The sequence below is a fragment of the Protopterus annectens genome, chromosome 5.part0 (assembly GCF_019279795.1).
Source record: "Protopterus annectens isolate FY-2018-M chromosome 5.part0, PAN1.0, whole genome shotgun sequence".
Lineage (NCBI taxonomy): Eukaryota > Metazoa > Chordata > Ceratodontiformes > Protopteridae > Protopterus > Protopterus annectens.
The window spans coordinates 1678497385-1678520823 of NC_056735.1; the positions used below are offsets into that span (position 1 = coordinate 1678497385).

The window sequence follows — 23439 nt, forward strand, 5'->3', positions numbered from 1 at the left end:
AAACCGCCCCCGAACATTCGAAGGAGGTCCCTAAGAATAAGAAATGTTAGAGGAAGCATCTAGACTCCCCTGAGTCTATCACTTCGGATATAGACTTGGATGAATCGGAAGGGTCCCAACGGTCCCCCTCTGAGGATGTCTCTTTTTCAGACATCTTGGAAGTCCTTAGACAGAGGGGTGGCTGGAAGTCCCTAGCCCCTTCTAAGGATGAGTCTGTCTACCTGGATGCATTTCGTTCCCGACCCTCCACTTTTTGGGTGTCTCCGCCTTTTGACCCACTTTTGTCTGTAGTGAGTCAAAAGGCATGGAGCGCTCCAGAGACCATGAAACCAGCTCCAAGCAGACCGAACAAATTTATTACTACTCCAGAAGATAAGTCATTACTGCCCAAAGGGGTCCCTGTTGATGCCATGGTGGTGGCAGCAGCCACTAATAAGGTACTTGTGGAAACTTCTTCATCTGTCCATCCACCCAACAAAGAGTCTCGTACGATGGACAGATATTGGAAGCATTTGTTTTCTTAGCGACCTTTACTCTCAGGTCATTTCACATGACTTCAAAGGGATCTCCTGAAGGAGCTAGGAGAGACCCTGCAAGATCCTACAGCTGAGGGAGTAGCGAACAGGGCAGCTTCCCAGCTTGCAACCTTGACTTCAGTGGTTAACTCCTCCATGAGTCTCATTTCTTATGCGGCAGATGGAGCGAGTAGGGCAGCAGGTACTGGAATATCTTTGCAGAGACACTTCTGGATGTGCCTTTTTCACTTTGCGGAAGCTTTTAAGTCTACATTTACCAACACCCCCTTCAATGGCTCGTCCTTGTTCAAGCTGCAGGTAAAAGAGACTCTCACCAGGTTTGAACAGGATGGCAAGACTCTCTCTGCTGTAGGAGTCTGCTTTTCCACTCCATCTAGACCCTATCCTAAGGGTCAGAAGAGTGGGAAAACGTGGTTCTGAAAATCCCAGGGATCTTCTCCTGACAAATGTGGAGATTTTTCCCCAGGGGCAGAAGGGGAAACAACAATGGAAGATGCCACCCTCATGGCAGAGGGAGTCTGCAACAGCAGGGTGACAGAGATACTTTCTCTGCTAGGCCCTTCCAGCACTCCTGAAGGGAGGTCTGGCTGTCCACCTCTGGAGGCAGTTGGGGGCAGACTATCACTGTACCCAGCAGCCTGGCAATCTATCATGAGAGAAACATGGGTACTGTCGATAATATCCAGGGGTTATAAAATTTCCTTTTCTTAGTCCCCCCCTTCAAAAGACAAATGTTCTATCCCAGATGTTGCACCCAGTCTTCGGGATTATGCAATCCTAGAGGTTCAAAGATTGCTAGAAAAAAGAGCCATCCAGGAAGTCCCCGCTGACCAAATCAGATCCGGAACTTACTCAAGGTTCTTTTTAGTTCCAAAAAAGACAGGGAACTGGTGAATCTGGGCATTTTGAGGCAATGTTACAACTGCCTCATGTACACAGACAACCCTCTCCTCCTACCACCAAACACTAATACATGGGTGAGATGCAATTATAAAGCCAAACTGGAGGCTAAGCTCTCTCAACCCAAGACTGGATCAGACAGTCAAGAGGAGAAGGGAAATACTTTCATCACACCACCAGTCTCACATCGGCCCATTAAACCAGCACCGGCAAAAAACACACATAAATACACAAAAACATACTCGGAGGCTCTAAATAAAAATCTGCAAAAGCAACAGAGACCTCCAAAGCAGACATCCAAGCAACCTCCACCCCCAACACAAACCATGAAACACATACTTCACAAAACCAGTGTGCCACGCAATCACAGCCCTTAAGGCAAAATAACATACCCAACATACTAGTAATAGGTGACTCTATAGTCAGGCACACTGATGTCCCACTCACTAGGCTGAATAAGGAGAAGGTTACTGTTAGCTGCCTGTCGGGTGCCAGGATCCGCCACATAACACAAGTACTCATGTCACTCCAGAGCAAGTACAAATACAACTCTGTCATTGTCCATGTTGTTGTGAATGACCTGAGCTGTACCTCCCTGGACTACATGAAAAGAGACATAGAAGAGCTCTCTGATCATGTAGCCCAGGCCAGTATGACCCTGAGTAGCATCCTGCCCTCACCAAGAATGATACCATGGTATAAAGGAAAAAATTATCAGTTTCAACAATTGGCTAAGTTTCTGGTGTCATTCAAAGGGGATCCAGTTTCTGTCCACATGGGATGACATGCTCAACAAGCACGCTGCTTTGCTAGAGATGGCTTGCACCTGTCACCCTTAGGCTTTTGAATACTGGCCAAGGCTCTTGCCACCCCCATAGTGCCTTTTTTAGGCAAGACTCAAAAGACAAACCCACTGCCATAAATAGCACAACTAACAAAAAACTGAGGGTAATGCTACTCAATGCCAGAAGTCTAAACCTCAAAATACATTCGTTCGAGGCACTCCTCAGTATGGAGAAAATCAATATATGTGCAGTAACAGAAACCTGGTTTAAGGCTCCAGAGAGCACCCCAGCACTACCAGGCTACAACTCATACCATACATTTTGGCCACAGAACTCGGACCAAAATACAAAAGGCGGGGGTGTATCCATATTCATCAAGGATACCCACACCTCCAGGTTAGTGGCACAGCATGATGCTTTCAAGATCATCCACGTTCAACTAACAACGGGCAAAACTGCAATTCAAATTGTAGCTTGCTAAAGATCACCCACCATGTCCCAGGACCCCCATTCCGCATTTCTGGAAACACTGGGAAACATAAAGGTCCTACCAAACACCCTAATATTGGGCGATTTCAATTACCCAAACATTAACTGGGAGAACTACTCAAGTACTAACTCCCTTGCCCAACATTTCCTAGAATTTATAAACTCAAATGCCCTGGATCAACTGGTCAACACTCCCACAAGAGGTGACAGCATATTGGACCTGGTCATCACCAACATGGGCGACCGGTGCTTCACACCGGAGGTCAACCCCTTGCTGGTTAGATCTGACCATAAACAAATCACTATGGATATTCACATTCTCCCCCACCCCCAGACAAGGAAACCACCATAAAAAACTTTTCAAAAGCAAATTTCACGTTACTTAAGACCGAAGTGGAAAGTTTCAAAGCCCCCATGCTAAAGGATAACACTGTCCAAGCTGCAGAATCCTTTACTAATGCATTCTGCAGGCACCTACAAGAATGCATGGATCATACTATCCCAAGCAAAACCAAGACTCACTCCTCCAAGAAAAGGAAACTAGACTGGTGGACCCCTGCCATAAACAAGCTATACAATAGAAGGAGGAAAGTAGTACAGAAAAGAGTAAAATCCCAAGAAGGGGAGACATCTCTGATCAGTATCAGCAAGAAACTCCGATCCCTCATAAAATCATACAAAGCGAGCTTCGAAAGAAAAATTGCCAAGGACTCCAAAGATAACCACAAGGCATTCATTAGCTATGTCAAGAATCTAACTGGCAATGCTCAGATCTGCTCAGAGTTAGTGCAGAATGGCACAAAATACACTAAACCAACCGATATCACCAACATCCTGGCAGACAGGTTCAGTGCAAACTTCACCCCCATCTCACCTCCAAAAGGACCCATAACCATACCAGAAGAATGTAGAGCCCCTGATATCACAGACACTCAGGATAAAACAGCCCTCTCCAAAGCCAAAAACACAGCATCAATGGGACCAGATGGTGTCCCAGGCTGCATCTTATACGAGCTCAAAGACGGACTAACTCCTCACCTAAACACACTGTTCAAACTCAGCCTCTCCACAGGCTATGCACCCATAGAGTGGCGCACAGCAATGGTTATTCCACTTCACAAAGGTGGAGCTACAACAGACCCAGGGAACTATTGCCCTATAAGTCTGACTAGCGTGGTCTGCAAGGCTATGGAATGCATCATCATGGAACTCATTAACAGAGACATTGGGAATCTCTAAACACTGGACCCTACCCAGTTCGGCTTTGTCAAGGGCAGATCATGTCTCCTGAACCTGGTGGACTTCTTTGAGACAGTTACCAAGGCTATAGATGAGGAAAAGGTGGTACACACAGCCTACCTAGACCTCGCAAAGGCCTTTGACACCATTCCCCATTCTGGTATTATAGACAAGCTCAAGTAAAACCAGCTGGAAAACACGAACTCAAAAGAGAAAACTTGCAGAGAAAACCAGTTTAATAAAAATCAAAGCTTTCGGGCATAACCCTTCTTCAATACTAATACTAATGTATTAGTATTGAAGAAGGGTTATGCCCGAAAGCTTTTTATTAAACTGGTTTTCTCTGCAAGTTTTCTCATTATAGACAAGCTCACCAGTCTGAACAAAAACCCCTATGTCACTAGATGGGTTGCCAACTGGCTCACAGACAGAACCCACATGGTGAGAGTTGCGGGAGCTAGGTCCGACTCTAAACTGGTTACAAGTGGCGTTCCTCAAGGCTCAGTCCTAGGACCCCTCCTGTTCGGCATATATTTCTCAGAGGTACAGGGAAGCAGAGGAGGACTATGGCTGACTAAGTTCGCAGACAGTTGCAAACTAGGGGGTATAATTGACTCTCAGGCTGACACAGACATCCTCCAAAAGGGTCTCACTGAGACGGATACCTGATGTCAAAATCATGGCCTCAAGCTAAATGCCAAAAAGTGCATAGTCATCCCCTTTGGAAAAAAACAAAGTGCCCACAAACTACCACATAGGTGGTAGTCCCCCTAAATATGGAAGACGTAATAAGGGATCTGTGGACCCAAGTAGATAGTAATCTCTCCTTTGATAATCATATTGCCAAAGTGGTTAGAAAATCCTTCTGTGTGGCCCACCTAATCACAAAAGGGTTCGCATCCAGATCAAAAGAGGTCATTGTGCCCCTCTACTCATCACTCCTTAGACCCATCATAGAGTATAACACCCCATTTGGGATGTACCTTTCAAGACACCTGCAATAGCTGGAAAGACCACAGAAATACCTGACCAAGAGGATCACTGGCCTCAAACAGATGCCCTATGCAGCTCGATTGAAGAAACTTTAGCTGTACTCAGTTGCATACCACCTACTCAGAGGTGATCTCTGCCTGACATACAAGGCCATGTCCAAGTCAGAATTGATGGACATGCTTCACCTAAAAAAAAAAAAACATATCCCCTCAAGCCACATGTTCTAGGGATTTAATCCTCACCACAACAATAAATAGGATGTCCTGGAAGGATAGATTCCTGTCCCAGAGACTTCCCATGCTTTGGAACAAGATTCCAGTCTACATTAGGCAGAGCTCCTCACTAACACTCTTCAAGAGAAACCTTGACGAGTGGATGGGAAACAGAAAGTTTACCCCAGGGATCACTTCAGTGGCTGTGCTGGACAGAGGCACAGGGAATTAATCTAAGGGGACGGTGAAAGAAACACATACTGGCTAGGCTTATAAATGCCTTCAGGCAGATAGCGTAGTACCTACCTATGAACCTATGAAGCTATGACTGGAGACCTGTTTTTGGATCGCAGCAAACTAAACCAATCGGTAAAAAAGATGAAGTTCCAGATGGTGACACTGCAGTTCATTCTTGCCTTCTTGGGTCAGGACAATTGGATGTGCTCTGTAGATCTCCAGGACAAGTACTACCATATAGAAATGGACAGGCAATCCAGGAGATTCCTACGCTTCCAGCTGGGAGTCAGCCATTATCAGATGTTCATCGTGCATACAGCTGCAGTCATTACAGATGGGTTATCCTGCCATCAGGCGGGTCCTCGGTTGGCCGAATTCCAAAGTCTAGGTCCGGCGTCGGTTGTTGTCGCTTCTTCCCTGACGTCAGTGCAGCAGGGGTATAAAAGAGGCAGCCGACACCATTTTCTTCAGTCTTTCTTGCCGCGCGGTGCCCGAAGCAGAAGCAGTTCGCAAGTGCCGGTCGGCCAGCTCCTGAGATTTACGAAAGTATTTCAGCCGAAGTCTTCTTTAAAGCTAAGTACCCGTTAGAAACTTTTCTTGCCTCAGACCGATGTCAGACAAAGTTAATAATTGCATTTCTTGTGGGAAGCAAATACCGCATAAGGATTTCCATCTTTCTGTATACCTTGCATAGGGCCAGACCACGACGTCTCGGCCTGCCGTTTTTGTGCTAGGTTCAACAAGCGCACTATTAAGCGCCGGGCGGAGTTCGCCCTTCATTATTTTGGCAAAAAAATTAATTATATCATGTCGTCGGATACACCGACACCAGTTTTAAGCAAAAGACGCAAAGACAAGGACCGACATCCGAGGCCTGCACCGAGTACTGAGACCACGCTTAGGCCGACTACCGGTTCTCCGGTTCTCAGCGAGGCGCCTACGCAGCCCCTGACTATCGATGAAACTATTTTACCGGTGTCTTCAGTACCCAAGGCCGCAGGCTCCTTGGTCTCCATTCCCACTGCAGATACCAACGCCACTCTTGGCGGGGAAACTGAAAATTTAGTCAGGCCTGCCATTTCTGAAGGCATCTTCAGGCCTTCCACCTTCTCTATTAAATCCTTCACTAAATCTAAAGCTGCCATGAAAACTAAAAAACAGGGTCCTCAGACCCCCTCTCAAGGCCCCATGACTAAAAAACAGATGCTTAAAATTTCTGAGGATTTGATAACTCTCATCAGAGGTTCTCAACCCCCCTCTGACAAAAGACCCAGATTGGAGGAAGACTACCCTTCCTCAGACCAGGCTTCTGTTGCCTCAGACCATTCTGAGGATCAGGATTATGCCTATTCCCCTTTCGAAGACTCTGATGCTGAGGAGTCTATTCCCTCGGTCTCCCCCCCTGAGGACTACTCTTTTGGGGAAACCCTGCATACATTGAGGGAACACTTCCTTTGGGAAGGCCAAGATTACTCAGATTCCAAGAAAAGGCTCAGGGAATTTCTACTGCTCCCCCAGCATAGGCCCCTGGCTATCCCTCCTGTTTTAGATATTTTGGATGATGTGTACGCTGAAGCCAGCCTTAATCCAGATTCTTTACCTCCAGCCCCTGTTAAACCAGACAGGTATTACCGGGTTCCTGATTCTCACCAGTTCCTTTATAAAAGCCATACTGCTGACCCAGAAACAATTTCACAAGGTCCCAAGGGCATTAAGGCCTCTACTGCTAAAAACCCTTTACCTTCAGAGAGAGATTCCAGAGTATTAGAAAGGTGGGGGAAAAAGGTGTATACATCTGCCACTTTAACCATGAGGGCATTAAATTGTCAGTTTCATATGTTAAAGTACCAACAGTTTCTGTTATCTCACCTGAAAAGCAAAATGACACAAACAGAACAACCAGATTTCAAAGAGTTGCAGGATTTGTTGCATGAAGCAGAGCAAGTGGGTAAGCATACCTTGCAGTGTAGTTTTGATGCTTTAGAGGCCTCATGTAGAGCTGCTGTCACGGGGTCTGTTATACGTAGACATGCTTGGCTCTAAGAGCAAACCTTACCAGATCATGTCAAAGCAAAGTTATTAGATGCACCACTTCAAAAAGATGTATTGTTTGGTGTTAAAGCTGAGGAGGTACTAAAGAAAATGGAGGAAAAAGCGAAATCAATGCAAACAGTGAAAGATTTCTTGCAGGTACAACCTCCACGCTTCAGCAGAAACTGGCCTTCAAAAAATTGGTCCTTTCCAGCCACGGACAGACGTCAAAGGGGCAGATACAGACGCCCAAGGGGTTAGAGGACAACCTCAAGGATCTTACAGAGCTAGACAGTGGCAAGCACCAACCCCAAGAGGTGGAGAAGATAGATCACAGTCATTTAGAAAACAGACACAATGACTTCCCCTATGCCTGCCAAACAAAGCTTTAATGGCAGCACCTTTGGGCGGAAAACTGGCATTATTTTCAAAAAACTGGCATATTGTTACAAAAGACAAATGTATTCTGGACATTATTGACAGAGGCTACAGGTTCCACTTTCACACCCTTCCAAAAATGAGAGGCTTGCCAAACCTGCCACAAAATCAAAGGGCAGAGGCATAAAGACAAATTTCCGCTCTCATGGATATGAAAGTGATTCAAGAGGTACCTGCAAAAGAACAAAGTCAAGGTTTTTATTCCAGACTATTCCTGGTACCAAGAAAAGACAAAGATTGGAGACCCATCTTAGACCTATCCATCCTAAACACATATCTACAGGTGCCAAAATTCAAGATGCTCACATTACAGCAGCTTCTTCCCATGCTGGACAAGGAGTCTTGGCTGGTAACATTGGACCTCAAGGAGGCATACCTGCATGTCCCTATCAGACAAGATTGCAGAAGATACCTCAGATTTCTTGCAGGTTCAACCCATTACCAATTCTCTGCATTGCCCTTTGGCTTATCTACTGCGCCCAGAGTGTTTACGAAATGCCTGGCATCAGTAATTGCCTTCTGCAGACAACAAGGAATACAAATCTACCCATATCTGGACGACTGCCTGATCCAAGCGGACAGCAAGGACATTCTTTTGCAGCATCTGGCGTTTGTAATAAAACTGTTAAACTACTGGTTTACTATTGGAATTGCGAACATCACTCGGTCAATTGTTGTATTGTCGAACGCATACGGTCGGAAACGCAAATGTCGAAGACATTATTATCAATCGAGGAACGGTTTTAACATGGGTCGAGGTAGGGAAGATGGTTGTAGTAGGGAATTATACTGTACACCTACCTCGACCCATGTTAAAACTGTTCCTCGATTGATTATAATGTCTTCGACATTTGCGTTTCCGACCTTATGCGTTCGACAATACAACAGTCGACCGAGTGATGTTCGCAATTCCAATAGTAAACCTAAACTACCTGGGATACACAGTGAACAAAAAGAAATCAAAACTAATACCTTCTCAACAGATAATTTTCCTGGGTGCCAACTTAAATACAACCACCCAGATGGCCTACCTCACGCCAGACAAACAAGGGCAACTGTCTCAATACTTCAACAAAATGGCAACTTTCACCAGACTAACTGCAAGGAAAGTCCTGCAGGCTCTGGGATTCATGGCATCTTCCATCCTACTGATACCATGTGCAAAGCTGCATATGAGGAAACTACAATGGTACCTAAAAAACATATGGTCTCAACACAGCCACAGCTTGGAAACAATTATACAACTCATTCCATGCCTTCAAAAGGAATTTTTGTGGCGGGCTCAAGCATGCCAAAGAAACACAGGTCTCCCTTTCTGTGTACCTCAAGCAACTCAAATCATCACAACGGATGCCTCAGACTACACCTGGGGAGCACACATGGCAGATCAGTGCATTCAGGGAAAATGGTCCCAAAAAGAGAAGCACCTACATATCACCCAAAAGGAGATGCTAGCCGTGCAAAATGCTCTTATGACCTTCAAAGACCTACTGCATCCAGGCCAGCTTTTGATAAGGACAGACAACACCACAGTCATGTGGTACATAAACAAACAGGGGGGAACTCATTCATACCCCCTGTGCAGGCAAGCCATGACCCTATGGAACACAGCACTGGAATTGCAAATTCAACTACAGGCACAATTCCTGCCAGGGAAAGAAAACACACTGGTGGACAACTTAAGCAGAAATATGACAGACCCACACGAATGGAAGTTGCATCCTCAAGTTTTCTCAAAGATAACTCAGGCATGGGGACAGCCAGACATAGATCTATTTGCTACCCACAGAAATTACCAGTTGGAAAAATTTTGTTCAAGGACCTATCATCCACAGGCCTGGAAAGTGGACGCACTTTCTTCCAATTGGACAACATTGACAGTCTATGCCTTCCCGCCTCTCCCTCTACTGACCAAAGTTCTATTAAAAGCCAGAGCAGAGAGGCCACAAATGATTCTCATTGCTCCAGACTGGCCACGACAACACTGGTATCCTCTCCTAAAGAGCCTGACACACTCCCCACCATGGATCCTACCTCTAGTCCCTCTTCTGTTGTCCTAGCACAACTACAGAACCCTTCACAGCCAGCTCAAAACCCTAAATCTAGCTGCATGGAAAATACCTTAATTTCCCAACAGACTCTCCTCTCCAAGGAGGTGCAGGATGTCATCTTGGAGGCCAGAAGACCCTCTACTAGAAAAGCCTACTCCACCAAATGGAAACGATTTTGTTCATGGAATCAAGAAAAGGGCCAGAATCCTTGGGTAATAAATATACCACAAATTTTACAGTACCTAGCTGAGATGTTAAACAGTGGCCTTTCCTTCTCCTCCATCAAGATCCACGCTTCAGCTATTTCTGCACAATACAATACAGATCCTCCTTTATTCTCACATCCTCTATTAAGGCATTTCCTCAGAGGAGCAAAAAATATAAAACCCCCACGGAAACCACCAGTCCCAGCTTGGGACCTCAACTTCGTATTGGAAAAGCTGACCCTGCCTCCCTTTGAGCCGGCTTCTTCAATAGAGCTACAATACTTGTCATGGAAAACAGCCTTCCTTCTGGCTATTACCTCAGCATGCAGGGTTTCAGAACTACAGGCCCTCATGGCTGTGCAACCATTCATCATTTTCCATCAGGACAGAGTTTCCTTACGAACCAACCCTACCTTCATGCCAAAGGTAGTATCCAGTGTAGCTTTGAATCAGTCTATCCATTTACCTACCTTTTATCCAAATCCACAGAACAAAAGGGAGAGACTACTACATTCTTTGGACATTCACAGACAACTTCATTATTATTTGGACAGGACAAAGCCATTCAGGAAATCTGAGCAGCTCTTTGTGTCCTATGCTACAGGTGCTCAAGGAAAGGCTATTTCCAAACAGACAGTTTCAAAATGGATAGCCCACTGCATACGCTTTTGTTATTCATTTCATGGAAAATCTGTGCCTGTATACATCAGATCCCACTCCACCAGGGCTACAGCTACCTCTGCAGCTTTCCTCAGGGGGGTCCCTACCAAGGACATTTTGGAAGCTGCTACTTGGAGTTCAGTGCACACTTTCTCCAAGCACTACCACCTTCCACTATACTCAAAATCTAGAGCGGACTTTGCCACAGCAGTCCTGCAGGGCATTCTCACCCCTCCTAGTTCCACTTAGTGCCTGCCACCCTTACTTAGCTTTGGGATTCTACCCATCTGTAATGACTGCAGCTGTATGCACGATGAACATAGTACAGTTTTGTACCTACCATAAATGTAGATGTTCGAGTGCTCATACAGCTGCAGTCCAGGTTACCCTCCCTCCATCCCCTCTTAGGACAGGCCTTATGACAAACACCTTTATCATACAACCTATTTGGGGTATTATTTTATGGTGTATTTGCTTGCAACTACTGTTTTTGATTTATCTACATTGCATGTTTGCATAATATTATGTTTTGCCTTCCTTTCTGGGGGCACCTGACATCTGGGGCAAGAAAAACTGAAGAAAATGGCGTTGGCTGCTTCTTTTATACCCCTGCCACACTGACGTCAGGGAATAAGCGACGACAACTGACGCCGGACCTAGACTTTGGAATTCGGCCGACCGAGGACCTGCCTGACAGCAGGATAACCCATCTGTAATGACTGCAGCTGTATGAGCACTCGGACATCTACATTTATGGTAGGTACAAAACTGTACTTTCAGGGCCCTGCCCTTTGGTCTCACCACAGCCCCCAGTGTGTTCACCATGTGTATGGCAGTGGTTACGGCTCACCTGAGGCGTCTAGGATTCCATGTGTTGCCATATCTAGATGAATGGCTCCTCACTGCTACCACAGAGCATCAACTGATCAAAGCACAGGGCTACACAATCCAGACTTGTTCCCAGTTAGGCATCACCATAAACTACGAAAAGTCTGCCTTGTTGCCTTGTCAGTCTGTTACCTTTATAGGGGCAGACTTAGATACAAAACGCATGATAGCAAAACTGCCTCAAGATAGGGTGTCCACCATTTGTCAACAAGTTTCATTTCTCAAAAAGAAGACAAGAGTTCAGGGAAGACACGTTTTACAAGTACTGGGCTCAATGGCTGCATCAATTATGCTAGTTCCTTTAGCATGCTTCCACATGCAGATTTTACAGTGGCTTCTTTTCACTAAGTTGTCTTTCCTGTATTTGCCAATGTCACAAATGATCTTGATCACTGAATCTTGCGAAAAGGACCTACTATGGTGGCTTGTCACCCCACAGGTGACTCTGGACAGTGCCTTTCTAGATCCCCATCCGGTAGCCACAGTGACCACAGATGCTTCACAGATAGGGTGGGGGAGGCATTATCTGGGGCAGACTGTCCAAGGAACGTGGTAACCTCACGAGTACCATTTACACATCAGTGTTCTAGAGATGAGAGTGGTGTTTCTGGCATTGCAAGCACTTCAAGACTCTGTACCTAAAGGGGCCATTGCAATCCAGACAGACAGTATGTCAGTGGTATGGTACATCAGCAAGCAGGGCGGAACCAGATCTTACCCCTTGTGTTGGGAGGCACTTCTAGTATGGCAATGGGTGATGTCTTCCCAACGTTCTTTGATTGTGATGCACATTCCTGGGAAATCCAATGTGATAGCGGACAGGCTCAGCAGGGCTATTCTCATGCCTCACGAGTGGTCCCTGAAGCAAGAGGTTGCGGACTTGATTTTCCATAAATGGGGTCAGCCATGCTGCAATCTTTTTTCCACTCCCCTAAACAACAAATGCAGCAGCTACTTCGCCCTAGATCCCCCTCTGGGACAGTCACCCAGGGATGTACTTGTTCACAGTTGGCCTCCAGGACTACTATAAGCTTTTCCACCTTTCCCTCTCGTTCCAAAGGTACTTCAGAGAGCAAAATCACTGGATAGCAAACTCATCCTCATTGCTTCTTACTGGCTTCTTCAGATATGGTTTCCATTTCTTCACCGTCATCTTCAACTGGAGCCTTGGATGACGCATTAGTCAGGCGGGCCTCACCCATCCCTCCGAACTCTCACGCTAGCTGCTTGGTTACTCCACTTCCAGTCTTAGCCAGGCTCCCAAACATTTCCCCTGCTGTGCAACACATCCTAGTGTCCTCCCACAAGCCCTCTACCAGGAGGATTTAGAATAGCAAAGGGAAGAGGTTCTCTTATTGTCCAAGAGTAATAACATTGATCCCTTTATGGCTCCTGTTCACAAGATTCTTGATTCACACACACACACACACACACACACACACACACACACACACACACACACATATATATATATATATATATATATATATATATATATATATATATATATTTATATAAAATGTGCCAGACTGAGGTACAGCAGTTGTTGTGAATTTGTCTTTTCCCTGCTGCTTTACGATCTCGGATTTGGTATATGTAAGTAACAGTGCATGCTTCTATTTACAGTGCAAAATTAATAACTCTAAATATCAACAGCTTTGTAACGTTTAAAGACAGAACACTTTATTTTCAGAATAAAAAAAGAAACCTACCTTGTTCTCCAGAAGATGATACTACCACTGTAGCTAAGATTTGGATAGGGTAGCCACATGTGAGGACTCTGAGTACAAGAAAATTCTTGTTTTTTGTGTTTCTTATTTCCTTGTGTGCATCTGTCTCAATGGTATTTTTGTATTTTATAATAATACAAGGACCTTGACTGAAATCATATATGATCTTTTCTTATTGCACTGAACATTGCATCTGTTCTATTGATAAATAACCCTAAATTGCCTATAGTTTTTTGTTTACCGTACTCTGAAGGGGCCTTGCTGATACACCAGCATTGTTCTAAGACATACTTTCAACTGGCATTAACTATTTTCAGATATACCATCTATTTTTTTTTTCTTTTTTGCAGATGCATGAGTAGCTTTCAATAGTGATGAGAAGATCATCACACAAGCAGGAAGACAATATCCTGAGATTAAGGCAAACAGTATAGGTGTAAACCATATAACCTTCCACATGTTCTTGGTGGTGGTTTAATGACTGTATACTTATAGAGACTTACTAAGGACTTAGGAACTTTCACGTTTTAATTTCCATTTTAAGTTAAGACTAATCGATCTCATTCTTTTACTTGACCAGGAGCACCCATGCTGCAGATTTGTTAGTGACACGGTGCTCTTTAGGCAATTTCCAGTAATATGTAGAACTTTTTTATATAAGCGGATTACGTCTGTCCCATTGCCATGCAAACATTTTTATTTCCCTTCTCTGGAAAAACATTGACTGAAACATTAAAGTCTACTGTTGGTGTTCATCAGGCAGCTGACATTGCTGTATGGACATTTTTGTGGAATTTTTTGTTGAAACAAAAAAACTTTCTTCATTCACATACACAGCCATTTGTTTGTGTGGTTATTTATGTTTCCCACTTTGGAAAAAAAAGTGATACATTACAGTCTGCCTCTGCAGTAGTGTTCTGCAAATGAATCCCAGTACGGTATGATTTTTTTTCTGAGTATTTTTTTAGGGAGAAACTTCTTTCACACTCACACACACACACACCCACACACACCCACACACATCCACACACACACACACACACACACACACACACACACACACACACACACACACACACACACACACACAAACACACGCACACACACGTTGACATTCTTTCTGAGACCCCACAATACTATGTGGAATATTTTTCCCATTTGGAATTTTCTGCTTATTCAGGAAAGAGTTATCCCACTAAACACACAGGTGCACTACTTTCTCTGCTGAGAAAAGTGGCATTTGTTTTAGTGTTTATTAGTTCTGGCAGTTCCCTTTGTCCTGATTGCATTCAGAAATATATTGCTTTCTCCACAAAACTGTGCATTATGATGGCCATGAACCAGGCTGTTATTTACTTCTCCAGATTCCATCAGGTGCTGGAAGGGGATGGGGTGACTGGGCTGATATGAGATGAATCATTCGATGGAGGAGAAAAAAAATAGGAAAACTAATAAAAATAAAATAAGTAATCTGTGCATAGCCAAGTGACTATTTAAAACTGAGACTGGAGAGCAATACTGTGTAGTGTAGCAAGGGCACAATACACTAGGCAGACTGTACCATTCCAGCTAGCAAGGGCACAATACACTAGGCAGACTGTACCATTCCAGCTAGCAAGGGCACAATACACTAGGCAGACTGTACCATTCCAGCTAGCAAGGGCACAATACACTAGGCAGACTGTACCATTCCAGCTCTGCCACTCAGAATAACTGCCTCCAACAACCATTCTCCTTAGTCTTTGTGGCCATCAGATATCACATCCCTTATCAACCCACCCATCCTGTCTCCTTCCAGTCCAGCACCTGATGGAATCAGAAGAAGGAACAATGGCCTGGATTATGGCCATCATTCTGTAGGGAACAAAGTTTTTTTTTGCTTAGTGCCTGTTTCCCATCCTGATGACCAGATAAGTATGTCATTCTCTGGCTACAGTCGCTACACATTGCTTGGCAAGCCAGAATACACATTGTGCTTCCTATGCAGCTTTGCTTTAATACCTGGTCTCCAGGTCGTGACAGTACTGCAGTGGACCAGACTCCCCCCCCTCCCAGGATGGGAGAACCATAGCCAGTCACTCACTGGTACATTTCCTACTTCTCCGAACCTGGCTACTTCAGCTCTCACCTGTGTCATCAGCACTTAGAGATTTATTATAATGCACTCAGACTCTGCTGCATGGAACATTGCTGTGATTCTTGTAGTGAGTATCTGTGCCCTGCTGCTCAGGAATCCCAGCTGTATTACATAAACTTAAGATGTTTTAACACTCAGTGTGCAGTATTTCCTATGCCCCAAAATCTAATCAGTAAAAACTAAAAGAAAATTCTAGCCAAGCTAGAATTTTCACTGTGTGATCCATCAAAACTCTTGTATTAGAGGCACATGGGACATATGCAAATGACCCTTAAGAACATCAGGTGTTTCAGCTATATGGTGATTCTGAATGCCCATGACTTTTTTCTTTTTAAGTGGTTTAATGGACAAATTCAAGCCAATAAAACCAAACCCCACTAGCTGTGGACATGCATGTTTCAGCCTTGTTATAGCCTCATCAGCACAGCACAAGTGGACTGTTTGACTAATCTGAAAAGTAAAAGATGCCATTATGTCTAGTAGCTTTTGGCTTGCTATCTCAGCTCTCTAGCACCACCATCTGAAATTCTTGAATTTGTATAAGAGTTTTTTTGTGTTCACATATTTGTTTGATAATGGTTCATTTTGCATGGCTTTGGAATGACTCTGCAGTTTGCGTTGCCTGTGTCACTGTTCACTTTGTTGCAATATGATAATGACAGCTGCTTGCTTTATTATGTGTGCTTTGCTTTGTGCCTGCTTTTTGTATTTGCTTTACTCTTAATTATTTTTGTGTTCCACCCTTGGCAGTTTATTCTCTTTCAACCTCTCCTGTTTATCTTGTCATGCATAGTGCGTATCTAAAGTATACATTCTGGCTTACTGTGGCAATTACCAAACATTATTTTTAAATTTCCAGCATGGACAATTGAAAGTAAGATTAAGGAAAAAATGGCAACTGTATTTGTCAAATGCAGAAATGTTTGTTAATACCTAGTTCAGCTGAGGTTTTAGAGACATGAGAGAACTGATAGCTGCATAGTAGCGTATCTAGCTGACTTTATTCATTTAATTCAGAACTAATAGCTTTTGCTTTGCCTTCTGCTTTTACTGTACTCAGCTTCTCTCTCTCTCTCTCTCTCACCCCCCCCCCTCTCATTTGCCATTTACTGTAGGATGAAGAGCTGCCAGAAACAGAGGTACATCAGCTTTATGTTGTTGGACATGTCTGTCTTCTTCAGCACTAACTCAGGATTTTTGCTTTGCTACTGCATTGCCTTTCCAGGTTGTGAGGTATACAGCATTTAGACTTCATCAGAGTATTTACTGTTAGTCTTCACTTTTGAGATTCCTGCCTTTAGATAGCCTAACCAGCTGGCCCGATTTACTGAGCTCTACCTTTCTCCCAGGATTTTGGCTGATACCATCCCACTACTCTGCAAGGACGTCAGGAATTCAGAAGGTGTATGTTGGTTGACACATCTTCATATCTTTCTTGTTGTGCAGTTTCAAGAACCTCATGATTTACAATGTTGTTGCTTCATCAGTTGGCCTGTTTCCAGAATCCAGAAAAGTACCCCATGGGGGATCTTTCCTTTCCTTTCTTTTCCTTTCCTATCCTTTCCTTTCCTTTTCCTTTTCATTTCCCTTTCATTTTCCTTTTCCTTTACTTTCCTTTCCTTTCCTTTTCCTAAAAACACTGACTGTATAAGCTAAAGTCCGATTCTGAATTTGAATCTGATACTGAGACCTTTGTAAAAGTTAACAGCTGTATAGTTTCTCGTAAAGATTTTCATAATCTTCGCTTGTTTTGCATCGGACCACCGAATAACATGGACTGCAGTCTGCCTTCTACCAGTTTCACCCTGAGGCAATCTGTAAAAGAAGACAGTCTCTCCAAGAGTTCACAACCAAAAAAGGGGCACCTGCCTGATTTTGAACCACCATGGCATCAGCCAGAACTTCTAGGAACCTCATGCCAAAAAAGACACGATACAAGTTCAGGGTACATTGGATAGATGAAGAAAAAGCCATATAAACATAAAAGAGATTATGGAGGTCATTCTAGCACCGAAGGATTTATGCTTCATATTTAAGAAGGAGTCCTCCAGATTATGACAGACAATACTGTTGTGGTACATAAACAAGGGGGTGATAACTCATATATTAACAGTCATATATTCTTTGCAGAGTTCCATTGCAAGCCTGGGAGATAGTCCATGAGGTAAACATGATTCTGATAGCTTCTACATTTCACAACAAACCTTGCTTGCAGTCAGGTAGAGCTGATCTCTTGTAGACTCTCAGGAGTGGTTATTGGGCAGGTATGTCTTCATGACGTCAAATGTACCAGAAATGGACTTGTTTGTCTCCCATCCAGCCAAAGAACAGGGGCAGTTCATCAGTAGAACAACTTTAGAGGTTTGGAAAATAGAAGTGTTTTTGTGAATTGAACAGGTCTGTTTCTTTACACTTTCCCTAATGTACCCTTAATCCCCAAGGTACTCCTTAAAAGTCAAGGAGTAAAGGCTTAAAGCCATTCTAGTAACCCGCTTTTGGACAAAGAAACTCTAGTTCTCCTTCTTACACAACCTGGCAAGGGGCGAAAATTGGAAGGTGTTGCCTCAGCATACTGATTTCCTAATTCAAAGCAAAGGGTCTCTCCTACAGTCTAACCAAACATTTCTAAAGTTGGCAGCTTGGATGATTTCAAATTCCATAAATTAACATATATTCTTAAGGCATAGTAACAATCATGAGGGAGTATAGGAAACCAAAGACAGGTAAATTCGCCTAGCTAAGTGGCGGCAAATATTTTCCCTTCGATGCCAGTTCAGGAACCAAGGCCCAAACAAAGCTAAAGTGGTCATGGTCCTGGAATACCTTTCACATCTTTACAAAACTAGTTTATCTTATGCCTTAGTCAAAGTGCATGCTTCTGCTATTTCACCCTGCTTATTCATGGACCCCTCCTTGCATTCAAGGTCATCTGTTAAGCCGTTTCCCAAGGGAGTCTTGCATCTTAGACCTCAAAGAAAAAATGTTGCTCCATCATGGATTTTTAGAGAAATTGACCTTGTCACCTTTTGAACCATTTACTTCTGCCCCTTTACAGTCTGTAAATCTTTGCAGACACTGTTTTGTGGCAATTACCTCTGGTTGATGAATTTCAGAGCTCTAGGCTTTAATGTGCAGAGATGCGTACGACCCTACTCAATGTTCCACCAACATGGGAAAGCCCTTCACACAAACACTTCTTTTAGTCCTAAGATAGTCTCTGAGTTTTCTCTTAACCATGCCATGCCATTCACTTGCCAGGTTTCTTTCCTATTTCACAGAACAGAGGCAGGGAGAAACCTTGCTCTGGCAAAAAAATGAGGTAGAAGATCCCATCCCAGTGCAAAGCCGAGTTGGACCAGATGTGCACAGATGGCTGAGTTTTTATTTGCACAGAACTAAAGACTTCGGGGAAAAATGATCAGCTGTTTCTCTTCTTAGCTGTTTCTCTTTTTAGTAAAAGGGGAAAAAGATCAAGCAGTTAACAAATGGACCATTTTGGAATGGCTTCCCATTGATTTCTTTTTGTTATGCAGCTCATGGCAAAGCTCTTACAGAACATATCAGTGCAACCTTTAAAGCAGGAAAACTGCAGCACCAGGACAACATCAGTGTGGGACAAGAATGTGATACGAAAGAACTTGAGCAAGAGGGAGTATATAAATATTTGGGAACTGATGAAGGATCGACAATAAAACATGAACAAATGCAAATAAAACTTAATGAGGAATACTTTAGAAGACTTACTGTAAATTAATCCTGAAAACAGAGTTGACATCTAGAAACAAAATGTAGGCTGTAAACCAATTTGCTCTTCCTGTCCTAACTTACAATTTTGGAATGACTGACTGGACCCAAAATGTGTTGGATAGATTAGACATGAAAACAAGAAGGATGCTTCATGCTCACCAAATGATTTATAAAAAATAAAAATCAGTGCATATCAAGATTATATATTCCCTCGTCCCGAAACAGAGGTGGGCCTCCACAAAACTGATTACATGTATATAACTTCAGTCATTTGGCTCCACACATATCTGTCAACCTCACAAGACCCAAATGTAGTGAAAGTTTTGAAACATGAGGGGAATAAATCTAAGATTACTTCTCTGCCTAGTCTAGCAGAAGCATATCGGCATCAAGCAGGAATGGAAATCAAACCAGAAGCAGATAAAAACCAGGCAGCAACTGAATGTGCCAAAAAAACAAAAGAAAGAATATAAGGTGAAGGACCAGATGAGAATGCAAGAAATGTGGAAAATGCATAAATATAGTTACAAGTTTAGAAAACTTATGGAAGAACCTCATATTGATCAGGAACAAATACAGAAATGGTTAAGATGAGGCAAATTCAAACCAAGAGATGAAAGGTTAATATTGGCGGCCCAGGATAGTGGGCTACGTACACATTGGTTTACAAAGTCCATTGAACATGTGGGAGAAACAGACAAATGTAAGTTTTGTAAAACCTAATTGGAAACAGTCGCACACCTCGTTGCTGGTTGTGACATACTAATAGCAGAAGGACTGTATACTGAAAGGCATAATAATGTGGCAAGACTGTTGCACTGGGGATTGTGCAAGCATTATGGTATTGAAGTGGCTAAAAAAACACTGGAAAAATGAGCCACAAAGCATCACAGAAAATGATTAAGCTTACATCATATGGGATCACCCATTACCAACAGTTTAAAAGATAGATGCTAGAAAACCGGATATAGTAGTCCATGAAAAGAAGACTAAAGTAGCATTGTTCATTGAAATCGCCACACCCAGTGACTACAGTGTCTTGCGTACAGAGAAACACAAAGTCATACAATATCAGGATCTGCAGGCAGCAGCAAGAGCAATGTGGAAGAAAGATACCCAGACAGTTCCAATAGTAGTAGGAGCAATGGGTCTTATAAAAATAATCTACAATCATATTTACATATGTTACCAATCCATGTAACCCCATACGAACTGCAGAAGGAATTATTACTGGGCACATTGCAGGTGCTGCGAAGAGCACTTTTGGCTGACATGACATCAAAGATTGAAGCAATACTAATTTCATGAACTTTAATCTTACTTTGACTTAGGAATGGGGTCCATTTCTGTCATGGTATTAGAAACCCAAACGACTTGGAGAAATTAAAAAAGGGAGAGACATATCAGTGCCCACTCTACTTGAGTCACTGCTGCAACCACAGCCTTCCTTAGATGAGCCATGATGCAGGCTATTCTAAAAGCATCAGCAGCCTCAACTTATGTTCAGTCATTCTTTAGTCGCTACAGTCTAGGAGTAACCAATAGGGTCAGGGCAGGATTTGCTTCTGCTAACCTGCAAGGCCTTATCCCATGAGTATGAATCTTCATTCACCCTTCTTTATTTTGCTTTGAGAGTTTTCTTAAACATAAGGACTGCAACAGTGAATGCTACAAAGAACATGGTGCAGTTATGCCAAGAACTTACCATAAATGTAGATGTTTAAATAGATTCATTGTTGCAGTCCAGCTACCCACCCACTTATCATCTTCTTCTGTCCACTCCTGTGTCCATTGCATCCTCTGTTGGGGTGGTGCTGTAGTACTATTATCAATGTTGTACTTTTCATTTCTCTTCCAGGCCACCATCCATCTTTTTCCTGAACCTACTAGCTGGAGTGGGAGACTGAGGCCCTCTGACATGGACTGGGGCACAGAGGGCTATTGCCATCTAGTCCACCTGAGCATTACAATAGCATCTTCTACCTCACTTTTTTGACAAGACAAGAAAGATCCGAAGATAGCTTTTGTTGACATAACATCCTTGGATAACAGTGGGTGGCTGTCAGCTGTGGCATTGGGTGTGAAGGTAGAGCTTGGGAAGTCAGCCCAGCTAGTTCTGTTACCTGCAGGCAAGAATCCCAAAAGTGTGCATAGCAACAGAGGACCTACTCAAGCATCTACATGTATGGTAAGTTCATAATACAACTGTACTTTCTGGAAAAATCATAAAGAACTGATATTATTGTAAAGATTTGAATCACCTTTGATTTGAATTAGCAGCAGAACTGCTTTATATTGCTTTACTTATTGAGCAAATCCTGCTTAAATGATTTTGTTATGGATGAGTGGATATTAACGGTTTGTTGTAAAATAATGTAACACAAAATTCACAGATGTGTGCAGCTAGCATAAGAAGAAAGGCTCTATGATATTTACTTACTGTAATAATTAAATGTTCAGCAGTTAAATTCATTGGTGCATGTATTTGGCAAGCATAGAGGCTTCATAACCATTATTTTGTACATTTAGCCAAAAGAAGACCTTTGTGTGGCACTCAGGGAAACAATTATGAAGACATAAAAGTCAGGGCAGTCCTTCAGTTTACTGTAATCCATGGTAGTGGCATAAAAACTTGTCATGATTCAGATGGTTCTATAGTTCAGATTGTTTTTTTCCCCAGCCATCATCAGGATTGAACATGGCCGGGCACATAGTATATAGTGCTGTACCAATAGTTTCACATCCAGGCAGGAGAAATAGTGAAATTAACACTGTATAGTAACAGAGGCTTTGATACCCTCTTTTTGATATAAAGGCAAGACGGTTAGTCATGCAGCCAGGGACCTGTGCTTGGGAAAATGGAAGGGTTGGCCATAGAGGATATGTTACAACATCTGTTGGGGAGAGATTGGGGGCTACCCCTGCATGCGTAACCCTGTCAGACGCTGGAGAAGCTGATTTGCAGTGAGAGCATGTGCATGGAGACTAATGTCAATGCACCTCTGTATCTTTGTTGGCTGGAGGGTCAAAGGGATAAAGTGGAAGCACAAGGGCAAGCAGTAATGTGTTGTGGTTCTTTTTTTTTTATTAAATTCCAGGACACTGGTTGTTGTGGCTGGTGAAGAAGCATTGCAAAGTCCAAAATGCCCACCCTACCAGTTTACCAAAAACTGCAAGATATACAAGTCATACTGAAAATGTGACTTTCCCTTTCTGGTTGCTTAGGTTATTGTATGCCATTTCCATGCACACATGAACTTACAGCACAACTCTTTAGCTTCCACCATATTTACCATTCTAGATTCATAGAGTCTACAAGGCAAAATCACTCCATGGTCCATAAAATCAGTCTATGGCTCATAAAATCATGGTCCATAGTTATGTTGCCAATGCCCATCCTTACAAGACACTTCTAGCCTCCAGAAGGGTAAAGCAAGTCAGGCCTGGGATGAATTTATAGGTGCCTCACAATATTAATTTATAAATGCCTAGCAAGATATCTCTCAGTTTTATATGTAATAGAAAATTGTTCCAGATATGGTGGAAGTCCTGATACATTGTCCCTCCACAGTGTTTTATTTACTTGTTGATAAAGATTACTTTTGTTTCTAAAGAAATATGCATATATGTGGGAATCCCTTGCCCCTCAGCTACAAATTTGTCACTGTTGCTTCTTAAGGAAGTCTAAGTGCATCCCCTGCCTGTGTGTTGATGAAATGCTGTTCAGAATGGTCACAATATTCATCATTTTCAAAACTTTTCCATTTCTTTCTGTGAGTAATGTTTCTATGTTTTTCATTTTCTACCATCTTTATTGCACTTTATGAAATTTCTCTGACAAGTGCTTTCATGAAGCTAGACTCCTGTAGCAAATGTGGTATTTTAGATAAAAAAGATGCCGTGAGTGCCCATCATGGTGTAGTACTTTTTCCAAAAACTAGCAATTTCCTTTTACCTTCTATCCAGTTGTGGAATGAAATATGAGAGTCCCACTGGTCATCTGTGTTTCATCAGCTTGAACTTCAGTTACTAGCATTCTTTTCACCCTATTTTACATTAGACTGTTAATCTTTGATGCTACAGAGTGGATTGACAAGCGTTACCCAATCTCTGGCCTTGAAGGTCATCTTACTTCTGAAAGACCATGTGCAGCAGCCTTT

General features: G+C 43.0%; 1 protein-coding gene across 4 annotated transcripts in view; it reads left to right on the top strand.

The window, feature by feature from the left end:
* The window catches only part of LOC122801831 (SH3 domain-binding glutamic acid-rich-like protein), a 600908-nt gene that overhangs the window by 425575 nt on the left and 151894 nt on the right, over window positions 1-23439 (top strand). For 3 of the 4 annotated variants that reach the window (XM_044071471.1, XM_044071470.1, XM_044071472.1), the window contains one exon: window positions 16648-16671. The exons of the other annotated variant lie outside the window; for it this stretch is intronic. In XM_044071471.1, the coding sequence (XP_043927406.1) occupies window positions 16648-16671 (24 nt within the window). The remainder of the gene's footprint in view (window positions 1-16647; window positions 16672-23439) is intronic. 4 annotated transcript variants of the gene reach the window in all.